Genomic DNA, 17,454 nt, shown 5'->3' with positions numbered 1-17,454 from the left:
TGTTGTGCAGTATGCTTAGAGTAGCTGATTTTACCCAAAGTTTCCACTAGAGGACAGAATTAACAAAGTGAAAACAAAATGTAAAACTATTGTTGAGAAGTGCTGTGAAACCAAGACGGACAATAAAATAACAATGTAACCTGCATATTTTTTTTCCTGTGTTTTTTTTTTTTTTTTGGGCGGGGGGGTAACTGATATAAAAAAAAATAGTGTTCCTTTACCAGACTATGCCAGAATGCTAGCATATGGTGTGTTTTAGAATCAATGTTCATAGTATTCTGCTATATTTTCCTTAGGAGAGGTAGTATGCACCTTTTTTCAGTACTACATAAGAGCAAATGATTATTATGAAAAAAGTATCTAACAGAACTATATTTCAAGTTTTGAAGCACAACCTGTAATTTAGACTACAAAGAGTTATTTTAGTTAAAGGGCTTGGTGCCAGAACCGAATTCATGAAAACAAAATAATCGAGAATGCAGACAACAATGAAACATAGATTATATTTTGATCAAAAGCCCTGTGTGGAAAGAATTGTTATCAACAGAATTGTCTATTTTATAACTTTTCAACATTTCTAATTTAGTACAGCTTTTTTTTCTTGCACAGTTTTAGGTATTGGATTGATTTATATCAAGCCCATAAGCATAAAGTAGTGAACAGTTTGGACCATACAAAACTGAGTGAATCCTGATAATCTACATAATCCTCCCAGAAATATGTTTTAAGAGAACAATATCACATTCATTCTTGTCTTTCATGTATTCATGAAAAAATTAAAAAAAAAATGTTTTTGTTCTTCATTGTATGACATGTACAGTTGTGAACTACTGTTTAGATTTGTACTCAGCACAATGTTAGATGATTATCTGGAACCTGTTGGAATAAAATACTCAGTTTCTAAACTGCCTTAACATGCTGACACAAAAGGATTACAGAAAGTCTATGGAAAAAAAAAACAGAAGACTCTTATTTGCAAAAATATATTTCAGATTTGGCATTTTTCTACACAGCTTCTGCTCTTCAGACCCTTGCGACTGACTGAGCATGCTACCAGTTCTGCAAGGCATTGTGAGTAGTTAGAAAGCAAGGAATTCATACAGTAAAGAAGTACATGCATGCACACACTGTGTGACTACATTTACTAAAGCAGTATAACAAAGTGCTTTAAAATAGATTGCTTGTTTCCATAATATAAAAATTTGCAAGTCATCTGAAAATATTAAGTGCCTCGTTTTATTTGAGACTATTTCTAACTCTTTTGTGCTCTGCTTGGTATTGGTTAATCCCTTCCTTTCATGTCTGCCTGGATACAGAGGAAACAGCATCTGTCATCATGCATCATATGGTAGCTAACCATATAGAATTACTGTGGGATATGTAATGTTATCTGGATTATGTAAAAGACAGTGTGTTTCAGTCATTGCAGCTACTTCTACTACTACTGTTAGCTGAAAAGCTCTGTATGGCTCAGATGGCACCATGAAGAGAAAGCTGCAAGACAGCATATAAAGGTTTCATTGCATCTCCATGCACATTTCAAAAGCGAATCAACAAACCAGAAGACATTTCAGGACACAGTATACATTTTCTGGCAGACAGCATGGTCAGACATTTATATTTGTGAAATTAGTTTACAGATATACATAGCCTGTTCTCTTAGCCCTTTTCTATAGGCCTTTTCCATTTTAAATCACAAAGAGATTTAAGTTAACTAAGTCACCCATTAGTGAGAGATGGCTACTTTTCAGTACCAAGAAAACAGCTGTGTTAGAGACAGCATGTCAGCAAGAAGACCACTGTCTACAGCTCAGTTAGGCATGGCTGATGGATTATCAGGGCATCTGGTCTGAACAATCTTTGGTTTTGCAGCATTCTTTGAGTCATCGTCTTCTTCAGCATCGCTGTTGCAGACTTGAACTACCACACTAGGTGTTGATTCTGTTCCTGCATGCAGCTCGTACTTCTCTCCTATGAGCGAAACAGAGCAGACGTGAGTTAGTACCAGACCAATAGTCCTCTGAACCACAAAACAGAAGGAAAACGTACATGTGATATGGCATGCATGACAATTCTTTGAGAATGAAAAGAAGAAATTATCCATATAAAACCTTCCTTTGAAGTGTTAAAACTAATTGACTCATACTTTGCATCTTAACATGAAGGGAGAAGAGAATGCTGAAGAACAAGGATGTCATAGTCATTTATCGTTTCATTATCAGGATTTGAGACATTTGCCACCTTTATTCTGAGTACTCATGGCTGATGTTACTAGTGTCTTTAGGGAGAGTATACTTTTCCATGCAATTGTTTTGTGTTCAGACATCTTTCTAACAAAAAGAGTAATTTTAATCAATATTAGTAATAATGATGGTGTCAAAGCCATGGCCTCAAGATCAATGCCAAAAAGTGCATTGTCATCCCCTTTGGTAAAAACTCTGTACCCATGAACTACAACACAGGCGGTAGTATACTTAACACCGAAAGTGTGATAAGAGACCTTGGGACACAGGTGGACAATAGTCTCTCCTTTGATAATCACATCACCACAGTAGTCAGGAAATCCTTCTACGTGGCACACCTCATCACAAAAGGTTTCTCATCCAGAAAAAAAGAGGTGATTGTTCCCTTCTACTCATCACTCATTAGACCCATTATAGAGTACAATGCCCCTTTTGGTATGTACCTCACAAGACATCTACAACTGGAAAGGCCGCAGAAATACTTCACAAAGAGGATTACTGGCCTCAAACAGATGCCCTATGCAGACCGTCTCAAAAAACTCCAGCTTTACTCCGTCGCATATCACCTACTCAGAGGTGATCTCTGCCTAACATATAAAGCTATGTCAAACCCAGAGCTGTTGGACATGCTCCAATACTAGTGTACTGGATGCGAGTTCCAGTCTTCCCAGGAGATACTCACAGCCGAACCAACCTCTGTTAAACCTCATTTAAATATAATATGTTGCAGCAAATCAAGGAACAGCTTAACGAGCATTCGGCTTTAATACAAAAATTGTTACAGCAAGAGGTTAGTAATCCTGTTGGTTCTTCTACGGGAAGCCTGGGTTTGCCACTTATCCAGACTACGCCTCAGAATACACAGTCTACAACAAACAGGGATGACAGGGTGAACAATGGTCATTTGGCGCCCAACAGGAACATTAACATTGTTAATAGTGAAGTTTGGAAAGTCAATGATTATAACTTTAATGGAGAAAACATGCGTCCCAAATCCACAGCAGATTTTACAACCAAACCGTTGAAGGACATGTTGAAACTTTTTGAAAGGAGTCTGTTCAAATTAAAACGGACTCAGCTGGAGAATAGCTATTTAAAAAGAAATATAGAATTGGGTATTTTTCCCAAGGGTCTACGCCTGTGGAGATATCCCAACGGATGTGATAACAACGAACTTATGCTGAAGGAGTTGCACGCATTATTTAATAAGACTGGTATTAACATCATGGAAATTATGATCAAATTTAATGAAGTGAAAATTGAAGGATTAGTGAAAGAACTCGAAGAATTAAATGACAAGATTAGTGAGGATTTGTTGTTCGAACAATATTACACGAATTACATTAATATTAAGGAAGTAGACAATAGTTGTGACAATATTTATATTAAGAAGAACAAAAAAAATTCAACGCGACACTAAAATTTATGTAAATGGTAACATATATCCCAAGTCTAAAAAACTTGTCAATAACCATGGTAACCAGTCAACAGAGAAGAATGCAGGAAGATCTTCCTATGAAGAACGAGAGTCAAACAACAGTATGAGTCGTGAGGACGGCAGCCCAATGGAAGATATCCCGAGAAGGTCGGAGAGGATTAAAAATCGTAAGGAGAATATGGAGAGGGAAGAATACGGTCCATTAGGAGCACGTCCCAAGAGGCAGCAGTTTTTTCAACAGGCAACGAACAACGCATGGAGGGTGTACAGACAGACGAACAGGTGACAACGGGAGCCACATTTTTTGGTTATGGTGGTTCAAATTTCAAAACCAACGGTGCGAACAAGACTTGCAAGGACAGTGTTAAACAAACATGTGTACCATACTCTGAGGAACTTTTTTTCAGAGACACTGGTGATGGTGACGCTTTTGCGGTATCAGAAATTACATCACAGGTAAGGACAGATTACAACTTTATATTAGCTGCAACTGAATTAAATGGAGAATCGACAACATTTGAAGAGAATGGACAGTTAAATAAAGAAAATTTCACGGACATTTATGTGAATCAGGATGTTGCATCTGCTGGTTTCAGTTTAACTGACAGTGGATTATTAAATTTGAGTATACATGACATTATTGTTGATAATACATATGAAATTAGTGACATTAACAAAGTTATAAACGACGACGATTTAATTAATAATGTTCATAATGACAGTGAGAATGTTTTTAATACTTTTGATATCTATAGTATGGAAGGTTTTAAGACAAGTATTTTAGGTTTTGAAAAAACTGTTGATACTCATGTGAATACGGACAATTTAGAACAGGAATGTTTAAGTGTCAATCAATTGGATAAGGAGTATAGGGTCAACACAGGGCTGAGTAACCCCGTAATAATTGTTAATTCAAGTCGGGATTTTAAGGTATACAATTATTCTAATGTTAAGTTAGGGATTGAACATGCCAATTTTTTATCAAAGGGATTTAACTTTGTCCCCTGCAAAAAAGGAAATTTGGTTACTTCCATAATGGACTTGAAATTATTTACTAGAAAGGTTAACCTTCAAATTTTGTTTCAGGATAATGGCACTAGTCAGGACTCACAAAGAAATACTTCTTTAACTAAACCAAGTACGTACAACCCACCATTGAATGGTATGGTGGCTTTGTTTGAGAAATTAAGTGAAAGAGATATCAGAAAACATTTTAAGACATATAAACATCAGGAACACACGAACATGACCCCTGAGGAACAGGAATTGTTAAACAACATACAGGAAATTAAATCTATTCGCATCATGAAACCGGACAAGGGTAATGGTGTGGTGGTAGTGCAGAAAAGTGATTACATTTTTTACATGATGGCTATGTTAATGGAGGATTCCTATATAGAGGTCAGTTTAAATGAGATTAATATTGCTTATAGAGACATTGACATGGGTTTGCAAGACATGCTATTTCAAGGACAAATATCGGAAAAGGATTATAATTTTTTAATTAATAATCATCCGTATATCAGTGGTATCTTTGGCATTCCAAAGATACACAAGGGATTGGACAACTTAAAATTCAGACAGATAGTAGACGGCAAAAGAAATAAAACCCGCTTCATAAGTCAATATTTAGATTACCATTTGCAGAAAGGAATAAAAAAATGTTCTTATATTTTGAAGGACTCGTGGGACTTCCTGAATAGGATGAAGTTTTATAAGTATCAAAGTGGCAATTTGTTTGTCAAAGTAGATGTGTGTAATTTATTCACATCAATACCACATGATACTGGTTTGATGTGGTTGGAGGAGCAACATATTAATTTGATGGTAAGATTAATGGAGACAGTTCTCCACAATAATTATATATATTACGAAGGAAATTATTTTAAGCAGGTCAAAGGCGTTGCAATGGGGGCAGCATGTGCCCCCATTTACGCCAATTATGTAATGGCCTTTTGGGAAAATAATTTTATTTTCAACAGTGAATATTATACATATATAAAATCATACTGCCGTTTTTTGGATGATCTTTTTTTCATATGGGAAGGTGACGATTGTGGATTAAAAAGATTTTTGGAACATATTAATAACACCATTTGGTTTCTAAAATTTACACATGAAATTAATTCTGAATCAATCACCTATTTGGATGTAAGGTTAACCTTAAATAAGGATGACGGGTTGTTGAAATCCAACATACATAGAAAACCCACGTTTTCAAATTCCTATTTGCAATTTAACAGCTGGCACCCTGACCACCAGAAGAAAGCCATTATTAAAGGACAGATGGTCAGGGCGGCCAGAATGGTTAGTAATGATGGGGAGTTTCAGGACGAATTGTCTTTCATAGTGACCTTATTTATTAATAGGGGTTATCCTATTGAATTATGTTCTAACGTATTTGAGGAAGTTATGCGAAAGAGATCATTAGGCATATACAAGGCTATTTTGAATGTGGAAGGTTTAACAACCGATGATATGGAAGTAATGAGGAATGAAAATTAGAATCAAGTTAAAACCAAATTGTCATATATTATAACTTACAATGACAATATTTATCAAATACAAAATATTTTAAACAACAATTGGGACATTTTCAAGTTAAACAATGACATGGCGCGATTATTCAAAGGCAAGATTCGATATGTGTACAGGAAGGATGCATCCTTAAAAAACATATTTGAATATAGTGACAGAAACACTTTTACAAACAGGCCGAAAGGAAATTACAAATGTGGTAGATGTTCGACATGTCAATACATTAAGACCACTGGGGACAAATTTATAGCAAATGGGACACATATCAGTATACACGGGCATTACAATTGCTACACAACTAATGTGGTTTATTTGGCCTTATGTCAAAATTGCAATGCATTTTACGTGGGCAAGACTAGCAGACACTTTAGGGACAGAATTAAAGAGCATCTGTTGGACATCAAACACCTTAGGCCCACAAATGCCTTGGCAAGGCATAAAATAGATAATATTGATCATGAATTTAAATTTTGTATAATTAATCAGGTCATGACTGACATACAAGGTAGAATAATAGATTTGGATCTAGATGTGAGTGAACTAAAATGGCAAATATGTTTAAATGCCTATAATTCACCTGGATTAAATGAATATTGTAGTATTAAGCCCCTATTAAAACTTAAAAACATTAAGGGGCGTTGACCCATACACTGTTCAATGAAGTTTGTTTTATATAACTTTATAACTTAATTACATTACCTTATTTATATAAGTCACTTAATACAATTTGTATTCACATTCAAACATTTATTATATATATATATATATTTATTAGAATTTAACATTAAAATACATATACACACATGTTTATCAATATGGTAGTTTTTAAATCAGGTGTTTCATTTAATAATCATTTATCATTCAATATTTATTACATATTTATTACATATTTATTACATATATACATATATAATTATTGTCATTCATTTTTTAACAATTAGTTTTAACCCCTACTTATAAAATTAAAATATAAAATTTATAAAATTCATTTTACATTTGTTACATACATACTATACATCATTCACACACACTTGGATATACTTTTCATATTCAACATTTATATACACTCACAATACACACACATAACATTATGATGTATATACAACCGGGTTCACATTGTTTTGAATTCTCATATAGTTCAAGTATTATCAGACAGCTTCAGCAGCTTTTTTTGTTTTAATTTTCAAATCAATTTCAGAGAAATTCACTTTGAAATGTGATTATACGCATATTTTACAAACGTTTATAAATGTGTCATGTTTTTTTTTTTTTTTTTTTTTTAAAAAAGACATTTTTTTTAAAAAAGACATTTTTTAAAAGACATATTGTTTTATTGGTTAATTGGTTTAACTGTGGATATTTAAGTGGCAAGAGGATGTAAGGCATTATTCTGAAGAAGTCTACGGACGAAACCTAGGTAGATCGTGCTGTTTGTTCTTGTGGTGTTCATTAGTGGAGCTGTTTATGGCGGTTCCCTAGTTTGTGATTTTTATGCAATAAATCGTGGAACATTTTGGTGGTCTCCTGATTTCACTTTTCGTTTGGGACAAGTCTTTATTTGAGGTTTAACAGAGGTTGGTTCGGCTGTGGGTATCTCCTGGGAAGACTGGAACTCGCATCCAGTACACTAGTATTGGAGTATACATTTTTTCGGTTCCTGTTGGACATGCTCCACTTAAAGAAATCCCAATCCCTCCAAGCTACATGCTCTAGGGACCTAAACCTTGTCACCACAATAAACAGAACATGCCGGAGGGATAGATTCCTGTCCCAGAGACTTCCCATACTCTGGAACAAACTACCTATCTATATCAAACAAAGCTCCTCATTAGCACTCTTCAAGAAAAATCTTGATGATTGGATGGGAAATAGGACATTCACCCCAGGATCACTTCTGTGGCTCTGCTTGACAGTGGCAAAGGAAAATAATTTTTTTGGGTGACAAAAGCCAGGGTACCTTTTTGGCTGGGCTTGTATAGACCCCAGGGCCAATGGCCTAGTACGTACCTATGAACCAATGAGTAAAAGTACAACTAGAATAACTAGTTAGTATTCCAGAGCAGTTAATGGTATCAGGGTGCAAACTACAGATCTGTGTTTTTCAGTTTCCAGGCTGTTTAACCCTGTAATGTCTGGCAATTCAAAAGGATAAGGTTATAAGGATAAGGTTGGGCGGCGCAGTGGTGCAGCGGTTAATGCTATTGCCTCACAGTAAGAGATTCTCCGGTTCGATTCTCGGCTGGTGTGCCTTCTGTGTGGAGTTTGCATGTTCTCCCTGCGTTTGTGTGGGTTTCTTCCGGGTACTCCGGTTTCCTCCCACATTCTAAAGACATGCTGCTGGAGCATTTCTCCCCGGGTCTCCGCTGAAAACAGGATCTGTGGAACCTAGTCGGACTTTCCCGGTCAACAAATGTTAAATAAATTAAAAAAAATAAAAATAAGCTGCTAATGAGCTATAACCTCAGTGTTTATTTGCATTATATGATTATGAAAAAGTAACCTAACCAGACAGTTCTTTTGGTTTCCACCTGAAAAGGGGCAGTTGTATCTATTGGGTTCATCCATCATCATCATCATTAGCGTCAACCCCATTTTTCACATTACAACGTGGGGTCGAGATGTCACATCAATTGCTGCCACCTTTCTAGATTCAGAGCCCCTCTCTTGCCTTCTTCAGTAGTCATGCCTGGCTGTCGCAGGCTTTCTCTCATGCAATCTCTCCATCTCTTGATTGGACATCCTTGTTTCTTGTAGCTTTTGCTTGTCTCTCCAAAGTCTGTTCTACCATTGCTTCTTCTGCTTTCTTGCACATGTGACTGAACAACTGTAATCCGTTTTCCATGATCTTTCTACAGTTGGTGCTACTTTATCTTCTGCTCTGATGTCCTCATCTATTTGTCTGTTTCACAGTGGGCTTCCTACTACCTCGGTAAGACACTTTATCACCTCAAGCTTCCCCAGTTACTTGTCTTTACATCAGATTTCTGTGCCATAGCAAAGCTCATTATTCAATTTCATTGGGATCCTTCTGTCACATGCTAGTCCTGCCATTTTATGCTGGTTGGCTGCAGCACCCCTGACTGTAGTATTGATCTCCCTCATTTTGACTACCTATCTCCTCAACCACACCACCTACATACTTGAAGTTGTGAATTTGTTCCACTATTTTCCCCTTCTATCTCAATATTCAGCTAAATCTTACTTTTCCCATTTGCTGCTATGACCACCCACTTGAATATATTCTGTTTCTTCCCATGTACTTTCACTTTTGCATTCCAGTACCCCACCATTTTCTGAAGATGGTTTCCATACTACTAATAAATAAATAACTTAGTGAAGGAAACTTGACAACTTCAGGTTTTTGCTCCTAAGTCACGGCAAAAAAAAAGAATCCTGCAGTCTAACTACTTAATATGAAACTAGCCAGTAAAGGATAAAGACTAAAACACTGCATGTAAGAAAATAGTTTAGCCTTCAGGTGGTCGTACAGTACTAGTTATAGGTTCACTGGGTATTTTAAGCCTAGTCAAGCTTACCCCAAATTTACCAAAATATTGCTGACTTATTAATACCCCAGGGAATTTTATGAGTTATGACATCAAGCATTCTCAGGCTGACCCTGTCCATTAGGGACATGGGTGCCAAACCGGGGGTAAATAAATGATTTCTCATCCAGTGGTCTAATTTACATTTAAATATAGCCAGAGGTGAACTTTGCTTCACATGGATAGGAAGCCTGTTGCAGAGAACACATACTTGTCCCTCCAACATGTCTTGCTTATGTCTCTGATAAGGTTTAAGTCCTTAGAAAGGGTACTGCTGCTATTATATGTTTTGCGAATGTGCAACAAATCCATTGGTGAGGGGTCAGAGCATGCCTTGTTGACTAGGCATAGCTCATCATGAGGCAGTCTGAAGGAGAATGAGTGCAGGAAAAGACTTTGAGATGAACTGCATAGGACTTGTTGCTTACCCTCTGTATTGTTTTTCTGCAGAACCTCTGTGGCCTCTCAAGCTGCTTCAAGTGCCTGGTGAGGTACACGCTGAAGGGTGTGTTGTACTCAATGACTGATCTGATGAGAACTGAGTACAATGCAACAATGACCTCCTTGGATCTGGATGCAGCACTAAATATATTGGCTATCAGATGTACTATATCTTCTGGCTCTGTATAGGTGGTGCCATTCACCATTAATTCAGCACATTGTTTTATGTTGTCTGTAAGTTTGCAGAAATTACTGAAGAAAGTCTTATGGTTGTACTTACCTTGGAAGGCTATTTTTTATCTCAAATGTGGCTTTGGTGGACTTGATTAATCCCTTGCATTGCTTGTTTATATTGATGAGGGAGTTTTTGCCTTGTTGGGCAATGCCTTTCCTGTTTTTGGACATGGTTTTCTTTATTTTGTTATATAGCCTTTTTATACTAGGATTCTGCCGGGGTGGCTTGTTTTTGGATGTTGTTGTGTATTTATTTCAGGCAGGTACAGCTCTCTCTAGGTACCTATTTACATGATTGTTCAGAGTTTCTGTAAACAATTCCAAATAGGCAGCTATATTCTCAGGGTATGGGGGGGGGGGACTTAGAATTTTGCTATACTATCATTTAGTAGGAGGTAGTTGGCCTTGGAATATTTTTAAATATAATGTTGAAACTTAAGACTGAGAGATTTTACTACTTTACTTAGTAATTATAAAATGGTTTAACAATTATTTTTACAGTTCTTATTAATGCACTATAAATTACTAATTGAATTTTGAAGAAAAATGTGGAGATGCTTAACTGAAGTCTGCATACCTACCTCAAGTAGATCCTTCATGTTCTTTCTCATATTCTCTGTAAGCTTATTATTGTTAAATGGCATATAATTTACACAGAATAGTATAACATCGACAATTATGATCAAGTCTGTAATTGTGACACTGTTATATGTTAAAGAAGTGGATGTCAAGAAATTCACCTTCAAGGTGTAGCTTGAGAAGTAAATCTAGATCACCATTTCAAGAACACATAACAAATGGTAATGACAGGAGACCCAGTCATAAGCCTTTGTAATACAGCGGTAGTCTTAATTGCCCCATTTGATAGCTTTATTAAAAAAACAAACAAATAAAGAACAGTTGTTTAGCTGTGTGGCACCATGAGGTGTGTAACATATTTTAAAGCTGTCAGTGATTAGTGGTACATTTTGTTTCTTAATGACATTTATTAGTTCACCTCTTTGGTGATGCCACCTCTCTGGCATTGCGAGGTTCGGTTTTATACCAGCTAGGTTCACATGTAAGAGCCTGGATTATCACAGCTTGTTATAGCTAGGTTTTCTACAAGTGTACTTTGCTATACCAAGACTATTTTCTCTCTTTTTTTAGAATGCAATCAGAAAACTACATGTCTTGCAAGGGTATTGCTTAGGAGCACTTTTAATGCTAACAGCATCAAATGTTAAACTACGTAATCATCATCAAAACTTTAAACTTAAATGCTAAACTGTATGTGTGTGTGTCTGTATTTATATATGTCTTCATATCTGTGCATATGTCCACCTGGATCTATAAACAAGGCCAACAATCTATGTCTGTTGGCAGACCCAAAATGTATGGGTTATACAAGTATATCTTTCACTATACTATGCAAAACTTAAAGTAGTCTCATCAGGGGAATTTCCATAGTATTCAGAATTTATGGATAGAAGATATAAATACTAACAGTTTGAGCAATGCTCTCTAAACTGGACCCCAGACTTCAGCAACACAGAAACAGTAGATCAGATGGATTAATGAGATTAAGATAAGTCAAACTACAGAGATGATTTTTGGATTTAGCAAAGATAGGTCAGGTGATTGCTAGATAATTATGGGAGGCTACATGGGGAGGGTGAGGAGGTGATGGCCCTGAATGTGGGAGATTTGTTTAAGGATACAGCTAGGTCAGGGTGCCAGAGGATCAGGCAGGAGAGTTGTTAAAAGAGATCTAAGAATGGGAAGTGTAGGCAGGGATTAAGAAATTAAAGAAATGAAAGCACCTGGAATTGTATTTGTCTGTTAACAGGCAAGAGAACTCATCTTTTTCTGACCCTTTCCATCCATGATCTTGGCCATAAGTACAATGGTAAATGCAATGTATATTTCACCGTTTATGTCTTGGAAGGTAAAAAGAAATCTTATTACTTTGAGAAATCCACTCAAACATAAGTAGGCTTTGCAATCTCTAAACAGACATTAACCAGAGGTCAGCATAGAACCTCGGAACTGGGGGTGGGGCTGAAGTGTATTAATAAGATTGGTATTTAAGAATTAATAGTGGTAGGGCCAGTTCTGGATTAGCATATATTGCTGTTACATAGGTGTTATGAGATACCAACTAGGAAAAACAGGAAGAGCTGAAGCAGCAGGATGTTTGTTGGTGGTGCCAATAAGAAGGGGTGGACAACTACAACTTAAATATTTTGTGGGAATTTAAAAGTGTATGGAGACTAAGGGAGGAGGCCAGTGACAGTTAGGTGGGTGTGAGTGAGAATACATCGAGAAAATACTGGACAATATGGCTACCTGAAGTATGACTAGGTTGGACATTGATGGCAGGATGGGTGAAATTTAGGATAAAAACGAAATGAAGATGTGTTAGTGGTCAACAGACCAAAACCACAGAAAAAATGCACCAAAAGGACCATGAAAAACTCCTTTTAATGAATAAAAGCAAATAAAAGACAATTGTATACAGTCCAAATACACAGTGTTTCATGTTGAGCGCTTTCATCAATGAATTGACTTCATCAGAACAAACTGAACCTCCCCCCTAAAACATTTAAATACTCTTTCTTAACATGCAGTCAATCAGTATTCCTAAGGAATGCTCAGCTCACATCCACTTTTTAAAGAAACATGAACCCGTTCAACCATAATGAACAAACAGTACACTGATTTAAAAATGTTTCTTGCATAAAATTAAACCCCAGAAAACCTTGTCTGTATCAAATAAACACTTTCCTTAGTAGTTCACCCTCTTTATACACGTAAGCAAAATATTAAAACATTTTCCATGTAAAATACATGATTATTTGTAAATTCAAATATATTATGTTATCTTAATAGCTTTTTCCTTGAGTACTGAGTAAATGCATAAATGGTCATTGAGACCTGGAGGGAAATTAGCAGCTTACCTAAGCTGCCGTTATCTCTTGCTGAAGAGGTTCTTCCAGTCACCCCCCCCCCCTCACATCAATGTTGAACTTCATTAAAAGGAGTTTTCCATGATACTTTTGGTGCATTTTTTCTGTGGTTGTGAAATTTAGGATAACCAAAAACTGGAAGACTGAGAAAATAGGACAAATTAGGACAGTATATGAGGAAAGTATACACTGAATCAGGAGAATGGAGGCAATTTTAAAGGGGATTTGGTCTTACGCACATATCGAGAAAGTATGACTTGGTTGGTTCAAATTCAAACTCAATTCAGATTCTACATTTTTAGTGTCTATTGACTAAGCACTATTACAAAGTCTAAAACATCAAACATATTTAAACAGAGCTATAAAATTTTGAGAGTTAGTTAAGATAAGGTTAATGTGCAGACGTGAGTTTAAATAAGTAGATTTTTGTTAAATGTGATGATGGGATCTGGAGCTTGGATAGGCAGTAAGAGTATGTAGGGTAGAAATTGTGTATTGACTGTACACAGACAGACCATGTAGAGAAGGGGCATATGAGTCCGAAAATGTTTTTTGCATTTTCTGTATGAGATGGTTTGTTTTTGCATACTGAATTGCAGGCCTTCTTATAAGTAAAGCTTAGTAAATATGATACAAATAAATGTAATGTAAACAAAGAAAAGGCTGAACTTTAGGCACTGGAGATGTGACGCAAAAACCTTAACCACAATACATCCAAATGGATTTGTACTGCAGTTTTACTAAAATTGGAAGGAAGTGAATATTTACTGGGAAATTGCTAGAGGTGTTTCACAAAGGTCAAATGGAAAGGTGGTTCTCAGGTATTGGGGAAATGCACTGATGATTCCTGTCCTGAAGACTGGAAAGAATGGAAATTGTAAAACTTGTACTGGGAGTATAACAAAGAGAGTGATGGGTAATTAATCTGTACCAACTGGGTAGATTTCTTATTGGGAAGGCATAAAGAATTGCTATTCACTGGTGTTGCTGTTAGTGGAATATGTTGAGAAGACAGAAACCCCAATAACAGTAATACAATTTGATGTGCAGCATATGTTACAAGCGACTTTTTGTGGCCAGCATTAGAGTGAGTTATTTCGCCAAGGCATATGCGGAAACTAAAGGGGAAAAGGGTCACACAGACAAACCATTCAAACATTAGCTTGATTGTCTCTTTCTTGCATATCAGAGATAAATGATTTCTGAGGATACCCCTACTGCTAGAAAGGGCCAGCCAAGCTAAAGTGAGAATGGTTTGTATGTGTGAGCTATCCAATTTGGTTTCCACATCCTGGAGGAAACTTATTGGTGCCCATTTGATCACCCAGTTTTAATTTTAAGAAAGCTGGGGCATCACGTTGTTTAACTTGCTGGAGAAGAGACGCTAAGAGTAGTTTGTAACATATAGAGGAATGGCGGTAAGTAAATGCTAGGATATTGAGTTGTACGACTGAAGATTAGATTAGATTGCAAAGTACAGTTGATGTAAACAGATGCAAGAGATATTGCGCTGAAATATAAAAGTAACCTATGTAGACAACAAACTGTCCCCTGATCACCATGCATCCACAATTGTAAGAAAGTGCTTTTTCATCCCACAGCTTATTACTAAAGGTATGATATCCAGGTCCAGGGATGTGATCATTATGCTGTATTCTACACCCATCAGGCCAAACATTGACTATAATGCTCCCTTCATTTTGTACCTGTCCAAACATGTGACATCACTCAAATGCGTATAATGCTTTCCTTCAAAGAAAATGAAGAGCCTAAATCATAAAATCTATGCTGACCTTTCCAAAATCTTGTCCCTCTTCTTGGTGTTATATAGGCTACTGAGGGGTGATCTCTAACTTGCATACAGAGCATCAGATAGAACATATTGTCGGGATAGGTAAGAATACAGCTTCTTTGAAATCATTTTCTTCACCATATAAAGCAAAGTACCTCTCTTACACTAGTCAAACATAATCTGGATAAATGGATGGGTAACCGTACATTCTCCTGGTTAGCACCCTGATCCTCATGGATAGCGATAACATGTACGTGCTCACCTTTGAGTTATAAGGGCTACACATTTCATAGGAATGCATGGCTTGGCTTATACAAATTCTCACGGATCAGTAGCCTAGAAAGTCTGTATGAACCCATAAGAACACCTTGGAATGAGGTGTGTGTGAGAGACAGAGAGAAGGTTTATTAGAGGGGATAAGTGAAAATGTATGGAAAGGGTGGTAAGAGAGGGTTATTAGGTAAGGAGTGACTATATTACAATCAGTGCCTTGGAAGCCTTTATTTGGAAGGCTAATCACATGACAAACATTCATCAGTCTGAAAATGGGTGGCTCTCTACTTTCCTTACTCACTTGCAGCCTTTATGCTCATTTATTGCGCTGAAGCTAAAACACTGGCATTCTTATTCTTTTTTTTATTAAACAAGAAACATCTTTATTAAATTATCATTTATGACATAGGCAAACATACATTTACATAAATGAAATTACAACCATATTGACATAATTATACATCACTTATAATCTATCCAGTCACCGTCAGTCAAACTTCACATAACTCATTCAAATCCTGCCTTCTTTTAAATCTCATTCCTCAACTGCATGTATTGTTCCTCAATTTCCATTTTTTTCTATGTAATTTGCTCCTACCCTTTTCTAAAGATCCCAGTTCCAGTTGTTTTATCTTCGTTACTATATTCACTAGTTCTAGCACAGCTGGTTTAGACTTTTGATTTCTATTTTCTAGTACGCATTTTTATTCTTGGCAAAATGCTATCCCGCTTAAAAATTTATTCTTATACTATGGATTACAAAATGTGTCCAAGGCTATACACAATTCCACATGCACACTGTCTAACTATGTAACTTGCTGGAGGTATTTGCTATATTGTAATTGAATTCATTCATTTTTTGCTGTCAGGGCCAACTGGTCGCAGATGAAGAAATATATCTAGGTTAATTGAGTTATTCTCTTATGAGATGAATGAATCAATAGTACCAGGGCCCCCTTGGCAAATGAATTATTCCAGCAGCAGCATTACTAATAACATTCCATATGCATTTGAGGTACATTGATATTTTCAGGACAGAAAATAAAGGAGTTGAACTGGATTTGATATATGTCCCAGTGGTGGTCAGCCTCGAAAAAAGTGAAGTGCTGTGAGAATATGCCAAGTTAGCTAGTCCATCTGGTCTAAGACACAGTTCTTTTGCATTGTCCAACAAATTCTGATAAATTAACACATTCTGTAGTATGTAGGAGGTTTCTCAAACTGATATGGGAGGGGAATACAAACAGTAAAGTGAGACACTCTTGTAAGGTGTAGCAGAACAATGGGATAAACCTTTGCAGTACTGGGGGCATAAAAGAAGTGTATTAGGTTCATAGGTGTGTACTAGGCTATTGGCCCTGGAGCCTATATAAGCCTAGCCAAAGAAGATTCCCTGACATCATGCCGCACAAAGTTAGTTCCCGGTGACCCTGTCAAGCAAGGCAACTGAAGTGATCCCGAGGGTGAACTTCCTATTGCCCCCCACTCATTAAGATTTCTCTTAAAGAGGGCCAGTGAAGTGCTCTGCTTGACATGAATGGGAAGTTTGTTCCAGAGTATGGGAAGTCTCTGAGTTAGGAACCTGTCCCTCCAGCATATTCTGTTTATTGTGGTAATGAGGTTATGGTTCCTGGAGCATGTGGCATGGAAGGATTGGGATTTCTTTAGGTGTAGCATATCTAGAAGCTCTGGGTCAGACATGGCTTTGTAGGTCAAGTAGAGATCGCCTCAAGTAGGTGATAAGAGACAGAGTATAGCTGGAGTTTTTTGAGTCTGTCCATATAGGACATGCATCTAAGGTCAAAAATCCTCTTAGTGAGGTATTTATGTGGCCTTTTCAGTTGTTGTAGGTGTCCAGTGAGGTACATACCAAATGGGGTGTTGTATTCTATAATAGGTCTAATGAGGGATGAGTAGAGAGGGATTATGACCCCTTTCTTCCTGGTTAAGAAACCTTTTGTAAAGAGATGTGCCACATAGAAGGACTTTCTGACTACAGTGG

At 36.7% G+C, this 17,454-nt stretch overlaps 1 protein-coding gene across 1 annotated transcript in view; it reads right to left on the bottom strand.

Annotated features, from left to right (window-relative positions):
* Window positions 1-477: 477 nt before the first annotated feature.
* Window positions 478-17,454, bottom strand: part of RCAN2 (regulator of calcineurin 2) — a 780,549-nt gene continuing 763,572 nt past the window's right edge. The window contains exon 4 of the mRNA XM_044062642.1: window positions 478-1,971. Coding sequence (XP_043918577.1) covers window positions 1,811-1,971 — 161 coding nt within the window. The 3' untranslated portion in view covers window positions 478-1,810. The remainder of the gene's footprint in view (window positions 1,972-17,454) is intronic.

Source organism: Protopterus annectens, chromosome 2.part1, assembly GCF_019279795.1.
Source record: "Protopterus annectens isolate FY-2018-M chromosome 2.part1, PAN1.0, whole genome shotgun sequence".
NCBI classification, from domain to species: Eukaryota; Metazoa; Chordata; order Ceratodontiformes; family Protopteridae; genus Protopterus; species Protopterus annectens.
The sequence above is the reverse complement of the archived record's forward strand: the minus strand, read 5'-3'. Positions and strand labels throughout refer to the sequence as shown.